The sequence below is a fragment of the Equus caballus genome, chromosome 10 (genome assembly GCF_041296265.1).
Source record: "Equus caballus isolate H_3958 breed thoroughbred chromosome 10, TB-T2T, whole genome shotgun sequence".
Lineage (NCBI taxonomy): Eukaryota > Metazoa > Chordata > Mammalia > Perissodactyla > Equidae > Equus > Equus caballus.
In genome coordinates, this window is record NC_091693.1 from 21,560,134 (window position 1) to 21,580,982 (window position 20,849).

The 20,849-nt window shown below is 49.3% G+C and overlaps 1 protein-coding gene and 2 pseudogenes across 2 annotated transcripts; all 3 read right to left on the reverse strand.

Moving 5' to 3' along the window:
- Positions 1-635: 635 nt before the first annotated feature.
- LOC100066276 (myeloid cell surface antigen CD33) lies at positions 636-9,454 on the reverse strand. Of its 2 annotated transcripts, XM_023650312.2 has the most exons (7): positions 9,374-9,454; positions 8,926-9,306; positions 8,440-8,718; positions 8,166-8,213; positions 6,764-6,860; positions 6,396-6,477; positions 636-1,121 (listed from the first exon to the last, which is right to left on the reverse strand). In XM_023650312.2, exons 1-7 carry the CDS (start codon positions 9,405-9,407, stop codon positions 969-971), a joined length of 1,074 nt encoding a protein of 357 aa, XP_023506080.2. In that variant the 5' UTR covers positions 9,408-9,454; the 3' UTR covers positions 636-968. The 2 variants fall into 2 exon arrangements, with proteins under 2 accessions (XP_023506080.2, XP_070079343.1); XM_070223242.1 differs by lacking the exon at positions 8,166-8,213.
- Positions 9,455-12,913: 3,459 nt separating this feature from the next.
- Positions 12,914-13,902, reverse strand: LOC100066252 (myeloid cell surface antigen CD33-like; annotated as a pseudogene).
- Positions 13,903-18,088: 4,186 nt separating this feature from the next.
- LOC111775416 (sialic acid-binding Ig-like lectin 13) lies at positions 18,089-20,620 on the reverse strand (annotated as a pseudogene).
- Positions 20,621-20,849: the final 229 nt, after the last annotated feature.

The following is a 20,849-nucleotide window of genomic DNA, read 5'->3' on the forward strand; positions in this document are numbered from 1 at the left end:
GGGTTACCTATGGCAGTGGAGAGGTAGGCCGGGTGAGATGAAGAACAACTTAGAATAGATGTCAGAAAACCATAGTCCATGGGTTGCCCACCTTTGTAAATAAAATTTTGTTGGAACAAAGTCATGTTATTTACTGTTGTCTGTGACTGCTCTTGCGCTAAAAGCACTTAGTTGAATAGCTGCAACAGAGACCACACAGCTTGTAAAACCCAAAATATTTGCTGTCAGACCCTTTAAAACAAGTTTCCTAACTCTGAATTAGAATGTCAACCTGAGAAGCTTGTAAATTATTCTTATGAGCTGAGGATATAGGGAAGTATTTTTAACTACGGTTGTCTGTGAGTTTTAGGAAATGGTCTAAATGTTAATATCTGATTTTTCCTATAGCAGAACTAGTAGGAGGCAGGCAGGATGGAAAGGGAAGATTTGGGAGTGGAGGGAGATGATGCTGGAGGCCCAGTCAGGGCAGGATCCGTGGGAGGGCTTTGAGAAGAGGGTGAACTGACACGTGACTGATGTGGTGTTTGGGACACAGCACACCCAGCCACTGGGTGAAATGTCACTGAGAACTTTCTGTTCAAGGGAGAAGGAACTAGCATGCACCCAACTCTCACAATGTACCAGGACTTCTGCAGGGTGTTTCCCATGTGTACTATTATTTAATCCTCACAGCAACCCTGTGAGGTAGGACTTCTTACATCCATTTCACAAATCATGAAAGCAAGATGTGGAAGGGTAAGGTGGCTTCCCTGACGTCATACTCTTGATAAATGAAAGAGTATGGATTAGATCCCAGGTCTCTCTGATTGCAAAGCCTAATATAGTTCCAGTACAGCAGGAAACTCACATACAACAGTTTATAACCCATTGTCTATGGGGGTGTAAAGTCTCCAAGGATCAGCCTTTGGGTTCCGCTTCCTGTAGGGGATATGGATGCTCTGGCTGAGCCTGATGCTCCCATTGGTTCCTCACTGGGTCTTGCAGGTGCCCTCCTGAAGATTCACCCTGTGAAAGCTGGAGGAGGCATAATGCAGCTCCTCCTCCATCTCCAAGGCAGAGGAGGTCCCTGCGGAGAACGTGGGGTCAGCAGGGCTGTCTGACTTGGGCTCCTGCTGGTGACCCTGTGTGGAGAGCAAAGAAGGTGGTCAGAGCACAGCAGGGAGGGGGCAGGGAGAAGACAGAGTCAGTGAAGTGATTTTGATTCTGACATGGCATTTATTCATTTTTCCTTTCTTTTATCAAACATTTATTAAGATCCCATTAATACAATTATCCAACAAGTATAGCACTTATTGATTGCTTTCTTATTCTTCTGAACACTCACACAGATTCACGTGGAAAATACTATTATTATACAGAGCAAGAAGCTAGGTCTCAGAGAGGCTAGGTACTTCCCAAGGTCACGCAGCTACTGATCATGGTTTCTCTGAGTTCTCCTATGCACCGGGCACTGGATACACAAGAAGGTGTTTATGAAAATCTACTTCTCCTCCTGCGTGTCTCTCCTTCACTCTCTACTATCACACTCACAACTCATCTGACTCCAGAGATGTGGGGTTTTATTCCCCACAACAAGGAATTCTCTGTGACACCAGTTGGGTGTCCTACAGTTGAAAATCTGAGGGTATAAAAAGATAGCATCATATCCCACTGGCTAAGGGCTCAGTCCTACAGGACTGCCTCCCCCAACACTTCAGACACCAGCCACAAGTCCATGTTGTCATCTGGGCTCCTGACCAACTGGCTATAAATTGAAGGTTCCACAGCCCCCTCCTTGGGTTCAATTAATTTGCTAGAGTGGCTCAGAGAGTTAGGGAAAACAGTTTACCTACTGTGTACCAGCTTATTATAAAAGGATATGATAAAGAGCAGAGATGAACAGCCAGAGGAAGACATGCATAGGGCAAGGTACAAGGTACATGGAGTTTCCATGTCTTTTCTGGGAGCACCACCCTCCCAGCACCTCCATGTGTTCACAAACTTGGAAGCTCCTTGAACTCCATACTTTTGGGATTTTCTTGGAGGCTTCTTCACAAAGGCAAGATCAATCATTAGCTACTTTTCCAGTACCTCTCCAGTGACTGGAAATGGAGTCTGGGATGAAAATCTCTATCCAGGATCTCGCCAAGAGTCACCTCATTGCAACAAAAGACAGTGCTGTCGCTCAGGAAATTCCAGGGGATGTAGGAGGACGACCATTTTCTGCTGCAGACTCATTGCTCAGCTCTAGATTGACTGCGACATTTCTCAAGTGTCTTTCCATTTCCTCTCCTCCAATTCTCTCATACAATCAGTCCAATCAGGACATCTGCCCCCTCCAGGCCACCAGATCTCCTTTTGTTAGGATCAGCTGTAATACCACTTAGCTAAACTTAAATGGTCATTTCTCAGACCCTAGCATACTGGACTTCTTAGCACTTGGAACAAATGAGCACTCTCTACTCCTTGAAGCTCCATCTCCTCTTGGACACCAGGACCCAACCTTACACTGTCCTGGTCATTTATTCTTCCTCAGTGGTCTTCTTGCTGTTTTCACCTTATCTCCTTGACCCTAAATGCTGGTGGTTCCCAGGACTCTGTCTGTGCACCCCTTCTCTTCTTTGTGGTTCCATCAGTTACCAGACCTTGATGTAGAGGACTCCCCAACCTCTGTCTCCCACCTGGACCACTCTACTGGGCTCCAAACTTTTGCCAACTGCTTTTCATGTAGAGGTACCTCAAACTTATAGTAACAAGATCAAAATTCTATCATCTCTTGAAAATGTACTCCTCCTGCAGAGTTGGAAATTTCAGGAATTGACAACTCAATTCTTTAAGTTGCTCAAGGCAAGCACATTGGAGTCCTCTTTCGTATCTATGGACATTAATCGACATCTATGGATATCTGTGTACATCTATGTACGTCTATGGATCTTTGACATCTATGAAAATCTATGACATCTGTGGAGTCATCTTTGACATCTATGGAGATCTATAATGTCTACAGGCAACTATGACTTCTATAAAGTCATCTGGGACATCTATGAATATCTCGGGTATCTGTGGATTCACGTTTGACATCCATGGCCATCTATAGCGTCTAAGGACATCTCTGACCTCTATGAAGATCTATGGACTCATCTTTGACATCTATGACGCCTATGGAGTAGAGGCAGTGAGCTCTCTTTGATCTACCATCCCATTAAGAAATCCTGTTGGTACCTCCTTCAAAACGTGTGCAGAATCTGAGTCCTTCACACCAGATTCATCATTGTTACCCTGGATTAAGTCTGTCTTATCCACTGAATTGTGTCTCCTCATATTCACATGTTGAAGTTCTAACCCCAGTGTGACTATTTGGAGATAGGACCTTTAAAAAGGTAATTAATTATAAGTGGGGACATTTGGGTAAGGCCTAAAATGACTTATATCCTTATAAGAAGAAGAAGAGACATTAGGAATGTAGGTGCACAGAGAAAAGACCATGTGAGGCCATAGTGAGAAGGTGGCCATCTGTAAGCCAAGGAGAGTTTTCAGGAGAAACCAACCCTGCTGGCACCTTGATCTTGTAGTCCAACCTTCAGAACTGTGAGAAAATAAATCTCTGAAGTTTAAGCGACCCAGTCTAGGATATTTTGTTATGGCGGCCCCAGCAAACTAATACAGTCTGAATTATCTCTTCCATAGATTATCTGAGTGTCTTCCTTATTTATTATCCTATCTTTTACTCTATCTTGCTACAGAGCTTCTCAACACAGCACCCGGGGTGATCTCATTAAAATGAGTGTCAGGTCATTTCTGTGAAATAATAGAATATATATATATACAAGCCACTGGTTTCTGTTTTACTGTTTGGTCTTTGACTGCTCCCTGACAGAGAGCTCCTAAATCCCTTGGAATTTCCTGGGTGACAGGAGTGCCTTTTGTTCTAATGAAGTGACTCTGAATGACCCCTGGATGGAAAGACCAAGCCATGATTAGAAGCTTGGAAGTTACAGCCCCATCACTTATCCTCCACACAGAGGAGAGAGGTTGGAGCTGGAGTTAATATTATCTCACGTCTACATGATGAAGCCTCCATAAAAATTCCAATAGTGTGAGATTCAGGGAGCTTCCAGGTTGGTGAACACGTGGAAGTGCTGACAGAGTACCTCTCCCAGAGAAGGCGTGAAAGCTCCTTGCCCCTTCTCACATAACATGCCTTATGCATCTCCTCATCTGGCTGTTCATCCAAATCCATTCTCATATCCTGTTACAATAGGCTGATAAACAGCAAGTAAACTGTTTTCCTGAAATCTCTGAGCCACTCTAGCAAACTGATTGAACCTAAGGAGGGGTTCGTGGAACCTCCAATTTACAGCCAGTTGGTCAGAAGCACAGGTGACAACCAGTCACAGTTGAGTTAAATTGTACCAAGCTCAGTTGATGTCACTGAGATTTACTTGCTGTGGAGAAAACCTCCACTCATATGGTCTCAGATGTGAAACGTTTTGTGTGAGTAGTAACGGAGGCAAACCTAGAAAATCGTCACTCTTCTCAAAGTACATAAGTGATGGTGAACTGCAGAACCCTGTGATATTTGCAGCCTCCATACCTCTCCATTCTCATTCCCTCCCCACCCTCACAGAGCTCTGCTTTAGGAACACTATCTCACTTGCTGTTTCTCCAACACATCAGGGATGCCCCAACCTCAGAGCCCTGGCACTTGCTGTTCTGTCTGTTTAGAGCCCTCATTGATCCTCTCTCAGGGCTCACATCACACTTTTTCACCTCCTGAAGGTGTTTTATCAAAGACTCCAGACCCCAGACCATCCCTCCCCATTTGCCCATTTCATTTCCCTCCGGAACTCTTATTTCCTGTACATTTTCACTACTTACTTGTTCATTATTTAAATTCCCTCCACAATAAAGATGAGTCCTTGACAGCAGGTACACTTTGCATTTGTAAATTGTGAATTTTTCAAAATACAGGTATTGCCGCATCCCACAGAACAATCGACAAGTGGGAGATAGTTGCTGAATGAGTAGATCAACGCAGTGTGAGTGATTGCTGACCATGTGCTCAAAAATCTCATAGCTGTGTCCACATTAGTCAGAGTTAAATAAATACATAAGGTCAGAGCTCCAAGGATGAGCAGGAGTAGAACAGGTTGATATAAGTGTGTGAAGAAGAGAGGGCAGCCAAGCAATGATTCTGAGATGCAAAAAGCTTGCTCTGCTTGAGGTGAGTGAGCAAGCCAGTGTGGGAGGAGTGAAGCAGTGAAGGTGACTCTAGTTTTCCTGCCCCAAATGCCAGACCAAGTTGTTTGGGCACTCGTCATTTGGCAGTGTGGAGAAGCAGTGCATTCATTATGGAGGAAACGCTAATGCGCTGGGGAGGAGAGGTGGGAGGGCTGCAGCAGGATAAGGACTGAGAGGGGAGCTCTGCTCAAAGGCAGTGGCTGTGTTAAGCTGTATTCAACAGAATCACAGACACACTTTGCAGCCTGTAGGACCAGGAAGAGGTGATGGAGAACTGGGGGGAACGAGACCAAGTCTGTGGTTGGGGGCCAAGGACAGGAGTGCCATCGGTGAGATGGAGAGCCCAGAATACGTATGTTTTGAGGCACGTTAACCACGAGTTCCTGATTTTTGACATCTAAGGCTTTCTGACCATGGAACTGCCCCTGCTGGGGCTAGCCAATTGCTAAAAATGGTAAAGGGCCCGCCCCAAGCTTGCCTTTCATATTGCAAACCAACAAGTCCAAAGCTTTCTCCCCAACCACTTCCTGGATCAAGTCTTAAACTCCAGACTATCCTCCCACCCTAATCACCCCAGGCCAGGTACCAGACACTAGAGACAGCACCTGCACCCCAGAGTCTGCTGCAATTATTCAAATTAGCCAGTCCTAAACTTACTTGTCTTCACCTTGCCTTTCCCATGGAAACCACAATCAAAGTTCCTGCCCACATATTCTCCTTTCTTCCTATGCCTCCTGACCAACTCTGGTGCTTCCTCCTATGGCCCTGTGTGGTGTGGCATTTCCCCATCCTCTTGGGAACTGTGAATAATGACTGTCTCTTGATCTGTTGGCCTCACATAGGCGAATACAGTCATGCATTGCTTAACGACTGGGATACATTCTGAGAAATGCATCTTTAGGTGCTTTCATGATTGTGTGAACATCCTAGAGTGTACTTACACAAAGCTAGGTGGTATAGCCTACCACACACCTAGGCTGTATGGTATGCAACCAACATTGTTTGTGTGGTTCACTGTGGACTGAAACGTTGTTATATGGCACATGACTGTAATAATAAAACCTACGTTTTCAAACAAGCAGGAGGGTGATGACCTTTTTTCTGGACATGCCTAATGGAGCATGACTGTGGGCTACCCAGGGAGAGGTGCATTCCAGGATGCCCACGTCACTCACCAGGGAAGCTGTTGCAGTGGCAGGGTGGATGTCCCCCACTCCAACTGCTGTCTTGGCTGCTTTCCTCCTGCAGGTCTTCACTCTGGTGGGAGACACCAGGGTCTTTGACACAGGCTACTCTTTTGAGGCTGGCATGAGGGACTAAGGCAGGTTGAGGATGGGCTGAGCCCAGGATCCTTCATAACAAGACTTTTTAACCAGCCACCCTATGTAGCTCCTGGATTTCTGGAACCAGGGCTGGGAACACACTCATGCTTGGTTCAAAGGGTTCCAGCTGGGTTCTCACCATCACTGCACCCCCGCCCTTGCTCTGGGCCCACACAACCCTCCTCTGCTCCAACTCTTGGCTCACACCCAACCCAGCTCACATGAAGAAGATGAGGCAGAGGCAGAGAGCGAGCAGAGCGGTGACACCAGCTCCTGCAATGGCCCCTTGAATCACTCCTGCCCTAGTCTCCGGTTCCCCTGAGGGCAAGAGAGATTTGAGGTGAACTCCAATCTTTATAAACAGACTTGTGTGCCCTCCTCTCCAGCACTTAGAGAGGGGCCCACATTCCCTCCCATCCAGGGCTCAACCCCTAGCTTCTCCCACCCATCATAGGACCTTGGCCTTCTCCAGAAGGGCACCGTCCATGCGACACCTCTTATCCAGCTCCCACACTCCTGTCCAGAAACTTCCATCTCTTCTGAGACCCAGGTTCTTTTCCACACAGGGTCTTTCTATAACAGCTACCAGACCTGGCCACAGCCGGACTGTGAGTTCTGGGCCTCAGGGGATTTCAAGAAGGAGAAACACACACAGAGCTCTATAGGATACTGGAAGTCTTTGTGCCTCCTTCCTTCCAGGAAGAAGGTCTGAATCTCCTCTGCCCTCCTCCAATGGCTGCATCCCTCAGGTCAATGGTCATCTTTCATGACACCAGAAAGGGGTGGGAGTGAGGAGTTCTCAGAACTTCAGGTCAGACCCTGATGCCTCTCCATACACTGCTTGGCCATGCCTCCCAGGAACCCAACACCCAGGATGAGGGATGTGTCCCTGGGCATCACTTGTCAACTGTTTGATGGGCACCGCTGAGAAGGCCCAATGGGATTCACTGTCCAGTGAAGGGACCAGATGCCGTAAACCATGGGAATAAAGAAGTAGGGGGAGCTGGGCTCCAGAGAGAAATCAGGGGAGGGCTGGGATTCAACAGCCAAAAGAGGGCACAAAGAGAATTTTGGGGCAATGAAACTACTCTGTATGGTACTATAATGGTGGACACATGTCATTACACATTTGTCCAAATCCGTAGAATGTACACCAAGAGTGAACCCTAATGTCAACTATGGACTTTGGGTGATAATGATGTGTCCATGTAGATTCATGGGTTGTAACAAACGTACCCTTTAGTGAGAGATGTTCATAGTGGGGAGGCTGTTCATGTGTGGGAAATTTCAGCGGGTAGAAGGGAAACTCTCTAACTTCCTCTCTATTTTGCTGTGAACCTAAAACTGCTCTAAAAAATAAAGTTGGTAATAAATTCTCCCAAGGTCTTCAGTGACTGGAGGAAGATAAAGAGCACATTTCTGATGGGGAAGGAGGAAGTTGCAGGTCTTCTTGGCAAGACTGGAGTTGGAGGATACTGGGGAAGGAACCCTGATGGGGATTTCTCAAGTCCAACCACAGTTCTCAACCCCAGCCCGGATCTGAGCTCTGACAGTGCAGCTCTGACCCAACGTGGCAGAGACCCCACCCCAGTCAAGGTCCCATGGGAGGGGGCTCCTTCCTACCTGGACCATCCCTCAGGCAGGCACACATCTCTGGGTTCTCTGGAGGACCTAAGATGAGAAGAGGGTGTTTCCCCCTCCAGTGGGAGGGTGGGATGAGAGAAGTGTAGGCGTCCTCTCAACCCCCAGGAGCCACAGAAATGCAGGAGGGACAGGACTTGCATCCTTCCAGGTCCCCTAATCAGCCAGGCCCCAAAGATAAAAGAACAAGTTTTTCCAGTCTGGCCTTCCTGCCCCCTACACTCTCAGGGACCAGGAGACCTGGCCCAGCACTCACAGGTGACGTTGAGCTGGATGGTCCTCTCCACAGTCACACCAGCTGCAGGGAACTGCACCTGACAGGTGAGGTTGGTGCCATGGTCCTGGGGCCGTGGGGTGAGGGTGAGCACTGAGGAGGAGTGGGTCCTGGGTCCTAGGGTGGTGAGGGTAGCTGATGTCCAGGAGAAGATGGGGGGTGTGCCCCACTCACAGGCCCAGGGCACAGAACAGGTCAGGTTGCTGGGGCGGCCAGACTCCAGAGTCCCCGGGATGAGGATGTGGGGCGTGTAGGTCAGGGCTGGTAAGAAGAGGGGAGGCACGGGGATCAGCAGTGAGAGTTTGAGGTGCAGTCCTGAGAGAAGCTTCAGGCTGTGGCCCAGCTCCTCTCTTTGAGCCCTGAACATGCTGCATCCCCATCTCCTCCCGGAAGACAGCTTGCATACCATCCCTCCCCTGAGACCCCTGTGTCTGTCCCCTGTGGTGATTCCTGGGACCCGCTTCTTACCTGTCACAGACACAGAGAGATGGATAGATTTGTAATTCCATTTTTCCTTTCCTCTCTCCACCCTGAAAAAATATCTACCATTGTCCCTCCTCTTGGCGTCTCTGATGTCCAGAGAGCAGTTGTAGGTCCGGGGGTCCCCGAGGAGGTGGAATCGGCCCTGGGTGTCCTCTTGCACCTTACGAACTGGGTTGTTTGTGGCCACAGGAGCATCCTGCTGTACATTTGCCCCTTCCTGGAACCAGTAGCCATGAGCTGGGGCAGAGTTATTCCACTTGTCCTGGGGGTAGGAGAAGGTGCAGGGCACGGAGACACACAGGCCCTCCTGTGCGGTCATGGATTCCTGCACTTCCAACTGGTAGTTTTCATGCTGAGCCAGGGTCCCTGAGGGGAAGCAAGGGTCAGCGTCAGCCCCCTCCCCACCTGCCCCCTCTCCCTTCAGTCCACTCACCAGCCCAAAGCAGAGGCAGCAGCAGTGGCAGCATCTCTGAGATGTAAGGTCTGGACGTCAGTCCTGGGTCTGAAAGGAGAAGAAGGCAATTGGGGGCAGCACTGCTGGGAGACCTAGAGGAAGCTCAGGAGGAGCCAGTGACCTTGGCCATTCCCAGAAGAGGAAGTGCAGGCTCGAGCTTGTCCCCTATTTTGCAGAGCAGGCAGACACCTCATGACCCAGACAACCCAAGACCCACCCAGAGAGGAGCAGACAAGGAGCAGACCCTATATCCTGTCCCAATGTGGGGGTTTCCTTCTGCCCCAGAGCCTGGACCAGGATCTCTGAGGACATCTGAGGATGAGACACGGTGACTCTAGGGGCCTCCCATCTGGGGTGCTTTTCTGAGCACTGTGGTCTACACCAAGGAGCTGGCCACCTCTTGCCTGATCTTGGAGGGTCTGGCCTCATCTAGAGCTCAGGTGGTTGGTCCTGCCTGGTGTAGGGTTCTTTAGGGTCTCTGTGAGTGTCTGGGACAGAGGAAAGAAAGAGTTTCCAGGTGACATGAAGGCAGCAGCCAATCATTCAATCATTCATTCATTCATTCCCCAAACACTTCGTGAGCATCTTGGTGTTGGGGTGGCTGGAGACAAGAAGGGAGATGACGAACCTGGTCCATGCCCCTGAGATACTCCCCACCCGGTGGCGTCACTTCCTCCCCAGACACTCAGTCTCATCGGGCTTTAGAGCTGCAGCCACTGGTGAATTTCCTGTGTGTCCTGGTAGGATGTTGAGAATTTTCTAAAATATGAGTATGAGATTTTACTTTTTTACTTCTAGTATGCTGATTCATGAAGTTACTGTGGCATCTACAAAACAAAAAACATGTAGCATCTTCATGTAAAACAAAAACGAGAGCACATGTTCTAGGAGCCAGTGCAGAGGAAACTCCTTTTCCCTGAATGTTGCCGTTCAGTGATTTGTGGACTGGAGAGAATTTTGTTAGCTCTTCATCATACGGATGAGCACTTCCTGTCATGTAAAACATCTTCCCACGGTTACATGTGGCTCACAAGGCATAATACTTCCCAAAACTTGAGTGCAAGATACAGCTACAATTAAAATTTTAGATTCAGCTCATGTGGTTTGCATCTCACTCTGTATCATGTGCGTCTGGGAAATCCTTGACACCTGTGACATAAATGCATTTGCCACCATCTGTTTGTAAAACCTTTCAAATACAGTAGTAAATAGATAACTGTTCCTTCAAACTTACTGACAGAGAGAGATTTTGCACTTTGATTTGATATGTAAGGAATTGAGTCTCCAATAACAGTTCTAGGTTATGAAAAAAAGCAGTAATGTGGCACATAATGGAAACTCCAATACAACTGATTTCACAGGCAAGAAAGTTATACCATGTTCATGGACTGGAAGGTTTAGTGAGTTCTCATTGTTTTTCTTTAAGGAACCTTATAATTTACATAAAATAAAATGTACCCACTGGAAACGTACATTTCTATGCATTTTGACACACATATACAGCCCAGTTATGACCCCACAATCAAGAGATAGACGTTTCCACTACTCCAAAAAAGACAACCCACACCTATGTGCAGCTCATCGTCCCCGCGTCCACCCCTGGTAACCACTGACATACTCTCTATCTTGGTGAATTAATTTTATCTATTTGAGAATTTCCTAGAAATGTACTCATTTGTGTTTAGATTCTTTCACTCATACTATTTTTGAAATGGATCAAGTTGCATGGTTCTTTAGTTCAGAGTGTCGATTACTAAGTAGTATTCCATTACTTGGATATCCTGTAATCTTTTATTTATTCACTTATTGACAGACATTTGAGATTTTCACCAGCCTGTCCCTCATGCCCCAAATTCCGCCCCAGGAAAGCAGACACTGCTTTCCTCCTCACCATTACCCACATTTCCCTTCCCCCCATTACCCACTCTCCACCCCCACAGAGCTCTGCTTTAGGAACACTGTCTCACTTGCTGTTTCTCCAACTCATCAGGGATGCCCCAACCTCAGAGCCCTAGCACTTGCTGCTCTGTCTGTTGAGAGCCCTCAGGGATCCTCTCTCAGGGCTCACACCGCACTCCTTCACCTCCGCAAAGTGTTTTCTCTGAGACTCCAGACCCCAGGACCATCCCTCCCCTTCGCCCATTTCATTTCTCTCCAGAGCACTTATTACTTGTACATTTTTGCCACTTATTTGTTCATTATTTTCATCCTCCTCCCCAATAAGTGGAAGTCCTTTACAGCAGGAACACTTTGCATTTGTAACACATGTATTTGTAAAAGTACAGGTATTACCCAAACTCTTGGAACAACCGACAAGTGAAAGATGGTTGCTGAAGGAGTAGATGAATGCATGGGTGATGGCTGACCACGTGCTCAAAACCCTCACAGCGGTGAACACACTAGTTAGAGTTAAATAAATGAGTGAAAAAGTAGAGCTCAAAGGATGAGCTTGAGTAGGGAAGGTTGATATAGGCACATGAGGAAGAGCTGAGCAGTGATTCTGAGATGCAAAAAGCTTACTCTGCTTGAGGCAAGTGAGCAGGCCAGTGTGGGAGGAGCGAAGCCCTGAAGGTGACTCTTGTTTCCCTCCCCCAAATGCCCAACCAAGTAGTATGGATGCTCACCTTTTGGTAGTGTGGAGAAGCAGTGTATTTAATTATAGAGGTAACGTTATTGTACTGGGGAAGAGAGATGGGAGGGATGCAGCAGGATATGGACTAAGAGGGGAGCTCAGCTCAAAAGAAATGGTTGTATTAAGCTGTATTCAGAGGAAGCACAGATAGGCTTTGCAACATATGTGAGCAGGAAGAGGTGATGGAGAGCTCGGGTGGGACAAGTCTAGATCTCTGGTTGGTTGCCAGGGACAAGAGTGCCATTGGTGAGATAGAGAGCTCAACAGGAGAAGTACGTTCAGGCGTGTATTAAATATGTGTTCCTGGTGTTTTGATATCTAGGGCATTCTAATCTTGAAACTGCTCCTGCCAGGACTAGCCAATTACTAGAGATTGTAAAGGACTTGCCTGCATGCATGCCTTCCTCCAAGGCCTTCAGTGACTGGAGGAAGAGAAAGAGAACATTTAGGATGCACAGGGAGGAAGTTGCTGGTCATCTGGGCAAGATCAGAGTTGGAGGATATGGAAGGAAGAGGCCTGAAGGGGGCTGCTCATGGCTTACTGCAGCCCCTCCAGCCCAGCCCCAGCATCCATCATGCAGGTCACCCAGTTCTGACCTGACCTGGCAGAGACCCCATCCGAGTCACCAGCACATGGGTGGGGGCTCCCTCCTACCTGTGCCATCTCCTAGAAAGATACGGATTTCTGGGTTCTCTTGAGCTCCCAGGATGAGAAGAGGGATTTCCCCTTTCACTGGAGAGGGTTTGGTGAGAGAAATGTAGGCATCCCCCTACCCCAGGAGTCGTAGAATGCAGGAGGGAGAGGACTGGCACCCTTCCAGGTCCCCTCCTCAGCCAGGCCCCCAGGACAAAAGAACCAAGTGTCCCCAGACTTGCATTCCTGCCCCTCACACCCTCAGGGACCCAGGGGTCCTGGCCCAGCACTCACAGGTGACGTTGAGCTGGATGGTCGTTTCCACAGTCACACCAGCTGCAGGGAACTTCACCTGACAGGTGAGGTTGGTGCCATGGTCCTGGGGCCGCGGGGTGAGGGTGAGCACTGAGGAGAGGTGGATCCTGGGTCCCAGGCATGTGAGGGCAGCTGACGTGTAAGAGAATAGGGGAAGGTGTGCCCCACTCACAGGCCCAGGGCACAGAGCAGGTCAGGTTCTTGGGGCAGCTGGACTCCATGGTCCCCGGGATGAGGATCTTGGGCATGTGAGTCAGGGCTGGTGAGGTGAGAGGTTCGTTCCCATGTTTGGCCCTGAGAGAAGCCTCAGGCTTTGGTCCACCTCCTCCCTCCCAGCCCACACACACTGGACCCCAACGCCCTCCCAGGAGGGGGGCTCCCATCCCAGCCCTGATCTGGGATGCCCATATCCTTTCCCTGTGGTGTGACCTGGAGCTTGCCCCTTACCCGTCACACGCAAGGAGAGCCGGTTAGATTTATAACTCCATTTTGTACTTCCTCTCTCTACTCAAGAGAAGTATTTTCCAATATCCCTCCTCCTGATGTCTCTGATGTCCAGGGAACAGTTGTAGGTCCAGGGGTCTCCAGGAGGTGGCATTGGCCTTGGGTCTCTTCCTACACTGCACAGTCTAGGTTGTTTGTGACTATAGGAGCATCCTGGTGTGGATTTACCCCTCCCAGAACCAGCAGCCATGAGCAGAGACGGAGTCGACCAGGTGCTCCCGAGGACGAGAGAAGGTGCAGGGCACAGAGAGGCACAGGCCCTCCTGTTCCATCATGGACTCTTGCGCTTGTAGCTGGAATCTCTCTTCCTGAGCCAGGGACCCCAAGGGGAAACGAGGGTCAGCTCCAGCCCCTGCCCTGCCTGCTACCTCTCCCCTTGGCTCACTCACCTGCCCACAGCAGGGGCAGCAGCAGCAACAGCATCTCTGAGATGGAAGATTCAGGTCATCTGTCGTGTGTCTGGAATGAGAAGAGGAAGGGGAGTTGGGTCGGGGAAGCTGTGGAGAGAATCAGGAAAATCTGGGATGGAGACCACAACCTCAGCCATTCACAGAAGAGGAACTGAAGGCTACAGCTTGTCCATTCTCTGCACAAAGTTGGCACACACCCCATGGCCCAGAGACCCCCGGTGCCACCCAGAGTGGAGCAGGCAAGTAGCAGACCCCGTCTTGGAGCTTCCCTCCAGCCTCAGAGCCTGGACCAGGACCTCTCAGGACATATAAGGAGTGGGAAATGGACAATCTCTAAGGGCCTCCCACCTGAGGTGCTTTTCTGAGCCCTAATGTTTATACCAAGGAGATGGTCAGTTCCTGTCAGACCCCGAAGGATCACAACCTCATTTAGAGTTCAAGATGGTGGGTTTTGCCATGTGTAGGATTATTTAGGGTCTGTGTGAGCATCTGAGGTAGCAGAAAAGAAGGATGTCATGGGGTGGAGGGAGGCAGCAGCCATTCTTTCATTCGCTCATTCATTCCTCAAATGCTTAGTGAGCATCTCTGCGTTGGGGAGGCTGGAGACAAGGAAGGAGATGATAGACCTGGTCCATGTCCCTGAGATGCTCCTCACCCAGTGGTGTCACTTCCTCCCCAAACACTCAGTCCTGTCGGGCTTTAGAGCTGCAGCCACTGGTGAATTTGCAGTGGGTCCTGGTAGCTATTGGGTATTTTCTAGATTTGACGTCTAGCCAAATAAATTAAAAAATTCTTTTCATCTTGCACTACCTGAAACTCTATGCCCATCAAACAGAAACTTCTTTTTCTCCTCCACCTCCCAGCCCATAGAAAGCACTGCATCCCATTTTCTGTCTCTAGGAATTTGACTCCTTCAGATACTTCATACAAGTGGAATCACGTAGTATTTGCCCTTTTTTTGTGACTGGTTTATTTCACTAACCATCAAGTCCTCAAGGTTCACCCATGTGATAGCACGTGTCAGAATTATTTCCTTTTTAAGAGTGAATAATATTCCACGGTGGGCATACACATAATTGTGTTGACCCATCTATCCACTGAGGGATGCTTGGGTTCTTCCTACCCTTTGGCTACGGTGAACAACGCTGCTGTGTGTATGGGTGTGCAAATGTCTCTGTGTCCTGCTCTCAATTCCTTTGGATGAACACCCAGAAGTGGAATTGCTAGGTCAAGTGGTAATTGTATTTTTAATTTTTTGAGGAACTGCCATTCTCTTATCATCCCCCTCTTGTTTTCTGGTGTTTTTTTCCTTGTCTTTTGTCATGACCTTACACTGGCTATATGTTTTTTATTTTTAAGGAAGATTAGCTCTGAGCTAACATCTGTTGCCAATCCCCCTCTTTTTACTGAGGAAGACTGGCACTGAGCTAACATCCGTGCCCATCTTCCTCTACTTTATATGTGAGATGCCTACCACAGCATGGCTCGCCAAGTGGTGCCATGTCTGCACCCAGGATCTGAACTGGGGAACTCAGAGCCACTGAAGTAGAACGTGTGCACTTAACTGCTGTGCCACCAGGCCAGCCCCTGGCTATACATTTTAACATGCCCAGTCTGGACCCCTCTCCTGCCCTCCATACATTCATATCCATACCTCTAGCTGACATCCCCAGTTGTCTATCAAGGGGTTCCTCAGAATTATTGGCACCCTTCAAAACCCTACTCTTTGATGTCCTTCATGGAACACAACTCCATTCTTCCAGTTGCTCAGAGGAAAGAATTCAGCAGCATCCTTGCTCCTCTCTTTACCTCACTTACCACATACATTAGAAAATTCACTTGGCTTGACCTCCAAAATGTTTCCCAAATATATCCTCCCCATCTACATGATGTCCCTGGTGCAGGACACCATCACCTCCTGCCTGGAGCACACAGTAGTGATATGCCACATCTATTTTTTGCTACCCTTGACCCACTCTGGCCCATTCTGAACATAGAAGCCATTGGGATTCTGCTAACTTGAGAGTGTACTCATGTGTCTGCTCCCCCAAAGGCTTCCAGGATCTTGCATTGGCCTGAGATGCTCTCCCATGGGGTCTGCACCATCCTCCCTGTGCTGTCACACATTGGCCTCTTGTTTCCTCCACACACCAAGCCTGCTTCTGCCTCAGGACCACGGCACTCACTCCTCCCCCTTTTCCATCTTCCTGGAATACTTTTCTCTTAGGGAAACAGAGATCCTGCTTCCTCCCTGCCTTCAAGTCTTTGTTCAAACATCACCTCCATCACATCACGCTCTCCAATTCAGAAAACCCACCCCATTATGTCATAAGCTCCTTTCCCTGAGGGGTTTTCTCCAAACATGTATCAATATCAAACATGCTCTATTTTTATTTATTTTTTATTCTTGTCTCCATAATGACAGCATCTTGATGATGGAAGTCCATCTTTTTCCCTTTGCTTATTGTGGTAAAATGTGCATAAAATAAAACTTGCCATTTTTTTAAAGACTTTATTTTTTCCTTTTGCTCCTCAAAGCTCCCTGGTACATAGTTGTATATTCTTCGTTGTGGGTCTTTCTAGTTGTGGCATGTGGGACACTGCCTCAGCGTGGTTTGATGAGCAGTGCCATGTCCGCGCCCAGGATTCGAACCAACGAAACGCTGGGCCGCCTGCAGTGGAGCACACGAACTTAACCACTCGGCCATGGGGCCAGCCCCCAAACTTGCCATTTTTAACATTTTATAAGGTACAAGTCAGTGACACTAGGTACATTTACAGTGTTGTGCAACCATTCCCACTGTCTATTTCCTGAACTTTTCTGTCATCCCAAACAGTAACTCTGCCCAGTTACACAACAATGCCCCATCCCGCATCCTCTAGTTCCCAGCAGCCACCATTCTACTTTCTGCTTCCATGAATTTGCCTTTGTAGGAGACTCATATAAGCAGAATCACGCAAAATTCATCCTTTTGTTTCTGTTTCGTTTCATTTACCATATTGTTTTCAAGTTTCATCCATGTTTAGCATGCTTCAGAATTTTGTTCATTTCTTTTTAAGACTGAATGGTATTCCATTGTATGTATTTACCACATTTGGTTCATCTGTTCTTCAGTTGGTGGACACCAGGATTGGTTCCACTGCTCCCAGGAATAATGCTGCTACGAAAAATGGTGTCCAAGTATTTGTTATATCCACGCTTTCAATACCTTTGAGTACAAACCTGGAAGTGGAAGTGCTGGTAATATGTTGATTCTACATTTAACTTTTGGAGGAAATTCCAAAGGGTTTCCCACGAGGCTGAATCATTTTTCATTCCCACAAGCAATGCATGAGGGTTCCAATTTGTCCACATCTTCACCAGCACATTTTATTTTCTGGGTTTTGTTTAATACGCAAAATTGTTGTCTCAACGGGTGTGAAGTCATATTTCATTGTGGTTTTTCTTTGCATTTCTCTAATGACTGACGATGTTGACCATCTTTTCATGTGCTCCTTGATCCCCTGTATCCTCTTTACAAAAGAGTCTCTTCAAAGCCTTTGGATGACAGTGACTTTTGAAGTTGTGTTCATCAGTCCACCTGGCACCTATGATAATGCTAGCACGTCGTAGGTGTGCAATAACACTTGATAAATGAGTCTATGAATTAATGCCTGGATGTCAATCTGTTCAGAGCCATACAATGAAACACACATACACACACACACACACACACACACACACACAGACATACCCATACTGGGTAGCATTTACCACTGAGCCTGAGGTATAAACAGGGCTTGGAGAGGCAGGAATGGCGAGGGAAAGTCATTTCAGGAGAAGGAACTGCACGTGCAAAGTCTCTGAGTAACAGAGGCCTTGGCTCAGCTGGGAGAGGAGGCATTGTCAGATGCAGGTAGAGGGAGGAATCTGGGGGAAGAATCCAGCAGGAAACAGATCAGACCAGGCCTTCAAATCCACCTGTGGTGTTTGCATCACTGTGATGGGCAACCCAGCAGAGAAGTTTATTTGGGGAGGAAGATGGCCGCTCAACTTTGGCATGCTGAGCAGAGCAATCCTGGGGGCCATTATGGGGAAGGTGTGTCATGAGATATTGGATGGTCAGACACCTGTGTCACTCACCTTAGGGATTAACCCAGGATGGTGTTTGCATCCTCCATGCCTCCTGGGGGTCTGGCTGCCTTCCTCCTGCAGGACCTCATCCTGAGAGAAGAGACCAGGGTCTTTCAGTCTTATTGAATTGTGGTGCAGCGGGCAGCAGACTCAACCCTTCTTCCCTTTTAGGGTCAGGAGGGGTGACTGAGGTGGGAGAGGGCAGGTGGGCAGCACAGCAGGTACATACCATGCTGGACACTTGGTGGGCGTGTCATGGCAGCTCCCACTGTGGATCCCTCACCCCCAGCCCACCCCCTTCAGCTTCACGCCTTCCTCACCCTTTGAGCCATTTGGGCCCCTTCAGCCCTGGTGCTGGGACTCAGCCAGGTGCCCCCTGCCCTTCCCGCACCTCCCCTTCCCCTGGGACAATGCTCACATGAGGGAGATGAGGCAGAGGAGGAGGAGCAGGGTCTTCACAGCCGCTTCCCCAGTGGCCTCCAGCATCACCTCTGCCACGGCCCTGATCTCCCTGTAGGAACGTAGGACAAGGATGGATCCACCTGCTCCACTACAATCCTGTGTCCTTCTGCTCCCAGTAGGATCTGGACATTGCTTCTCCAGGCCCTCCTCCATCACTGGATGTGGGACCACCTGTGCCAAGGCCTCACTCCTCCCCATTCTCTGAACTTGCAGCACTTGGACAGAGGGCTCTGGGGCCACCTGCCCAGGGACCAGTGAGCTGAGGGGCCTTGGAGGGTTGAGGTCCAGTGTGCAGCCCCTGGACACTCACTCTGCAGGGAGAGGCTCAGAGAGAAGTGCTGGGAGCCCAGAGTGTTCTGTGATTGGCTGGTGAATTCCCCTTCATTTCTGACATCTACTCGAGGCAGCTCCAGCACCCCAGGGTTCGAGAGCTGTGAGGGGTTCAGGGTCAGGCTCCCCTGGGCCCAGCTCAGCCTGGCAGGTGGGTTGCTGTCGGCGACAGAGACCAGGTGCAGGGACTGGTGGTCCAGGACTGAAAGAGATGAGCCATTCTCCAGGATGGTGGGTGCTGGAGAAAGAGACAGAGGGTCAATGAGAGAAACAGGTCAAGACAAAGACGAAGGATACAGGTGGAGACCGGCTCAGAGGAACAGATTTAGACACACAGAGACTGAGAGAGGCCCAGACTCTACGAGAGGAACCCAGAAAGAGGGAGTGGGCAGGAGCCCAGGTCACTGCTAAGGCGCCATCTTTCTCTGCTCTCCATGAGGTAGATTTGTCTCTGACCTGATGGGCTGTCTGGCAGGAAGTTGAGAATTGCGGGGGCTTTCCCTCTGTGCTGTCCCCATGTCTGAACTTGGTGCCTGGTTTCTCACTTATCTCTCACTTAATCCCTGGATAACTGGAGCTCTAGATACAGCTAGACCCTGCATCCATCCCAATTCTAGACAGAAGGGATTATTTCCTACCTGTGCTGTTTCCTTGGGAGATGCTGATGGCCATGTTCTGTGGAACATCTGGGACAGAAGGATGTAGCAGCCTCAACATCTATGGCAATAGATGGGTGGGCACTGGGCCTTTCCCCCCAGGAGCCATGGAAACAGGTGAAGGAGGACCCCTGCCTGTTGGACTAGCAGAATTCCTACATCAAGCCCTGCCCCAGCTCTGCCCTTGCGCCACCCCTGAAGGGATGGGGGCACCCTGTCCCGGCATTCACAGGTGCCGTTGAGCTGGGTGGTCCTTTCCAGAGTCAGTCCAGCTGCAGGGAACTTCACCTGACAGGTGAGGCTTGTGCCATGGTCCTGGGGCCGTCGGGTGAGGGTGAGCACCGAGGAGAAGAGGGTCCTTGGGCCCAGGGAGGTGAGAGCAGCTGATGGCCAGGAGAAGATGGGTGATTTGCCCTCCTCACAGGCCCAGGGCACAGAGCACGTCAGGTTTCTGGGTCAGCTGGACTCCAGGGGCCCCGAGATATGGATGTTTGGCCTGTAAGTCAGGGCTGGTGAGGACAGAGAGGAGGTTGGGGCAGCTTAGCATGTTTTCAGCCTGCCCAGGGTCTTTTCCTGACTGTCTCTACCCCATCCCAACCTCAGGAGGAACAGAACCTTCATTTCTCTATTTCCAGTGTCCCACACTCTGGGGCTTTTCCCTGGGCCCCTACCATACCTGTCACATGCAGAGAGAACGTCTTATCTAGATATGAGTATTTCCTGAAGGATTTCTCCATACGAAAGAAGTAAGTCTCACTGTCCCCCAGGTTGACGTCTCTGATGCTCAGGGAGCAGCTTCTGGCCTGGGGGTCTCCGAGGAGGAAGAACCGGCCCTGGGTGCTCTCATGCAGCTTCTGCTCTGGTTTGTTTGTGGCCATCAGAGAATCACGGTTTCTATACACTCCTTCCCAGAGCCAAGACACATAGAGGGTTCCAAAGGTTGTCCAGGGATAGGAAAATTTGCAGGGCACGACGACACATAGGCCCTCATGCACTGTCAGGGACTGTCGTAGTTCCAGCTGGTAACTCTGACCCTGAGCCGTGGGTGCTGGGGAGAAGGAGAAACTCAGCCTGGAGATCCAGGGCCTCCCCAGATTGGGGCCCCCTCCTCCCCTTGACCACTCACCTCCCCACAGCATGGGCAGCAACAGCAGCAGCTGCAGCGACATCCTGTCCTCATGCCCTGGGATAGTCTGCCTTCTGGGGTGCCTCTGAGAGAGCAGAGAACGTTGCAGATGTGGGAGGGCAGAGGAAGCTTAGACAGGAAGCCTGTGGTGAGAACAAAGGGCCACAAGCCCAGAAAAGGAAACTTCAGACCACAGAATCGGCTGTGACTGCCCATTTGATATCATCCTTGCCCATTTCTGCATGTGACAGATGAACCCTGAAGCTCAGACA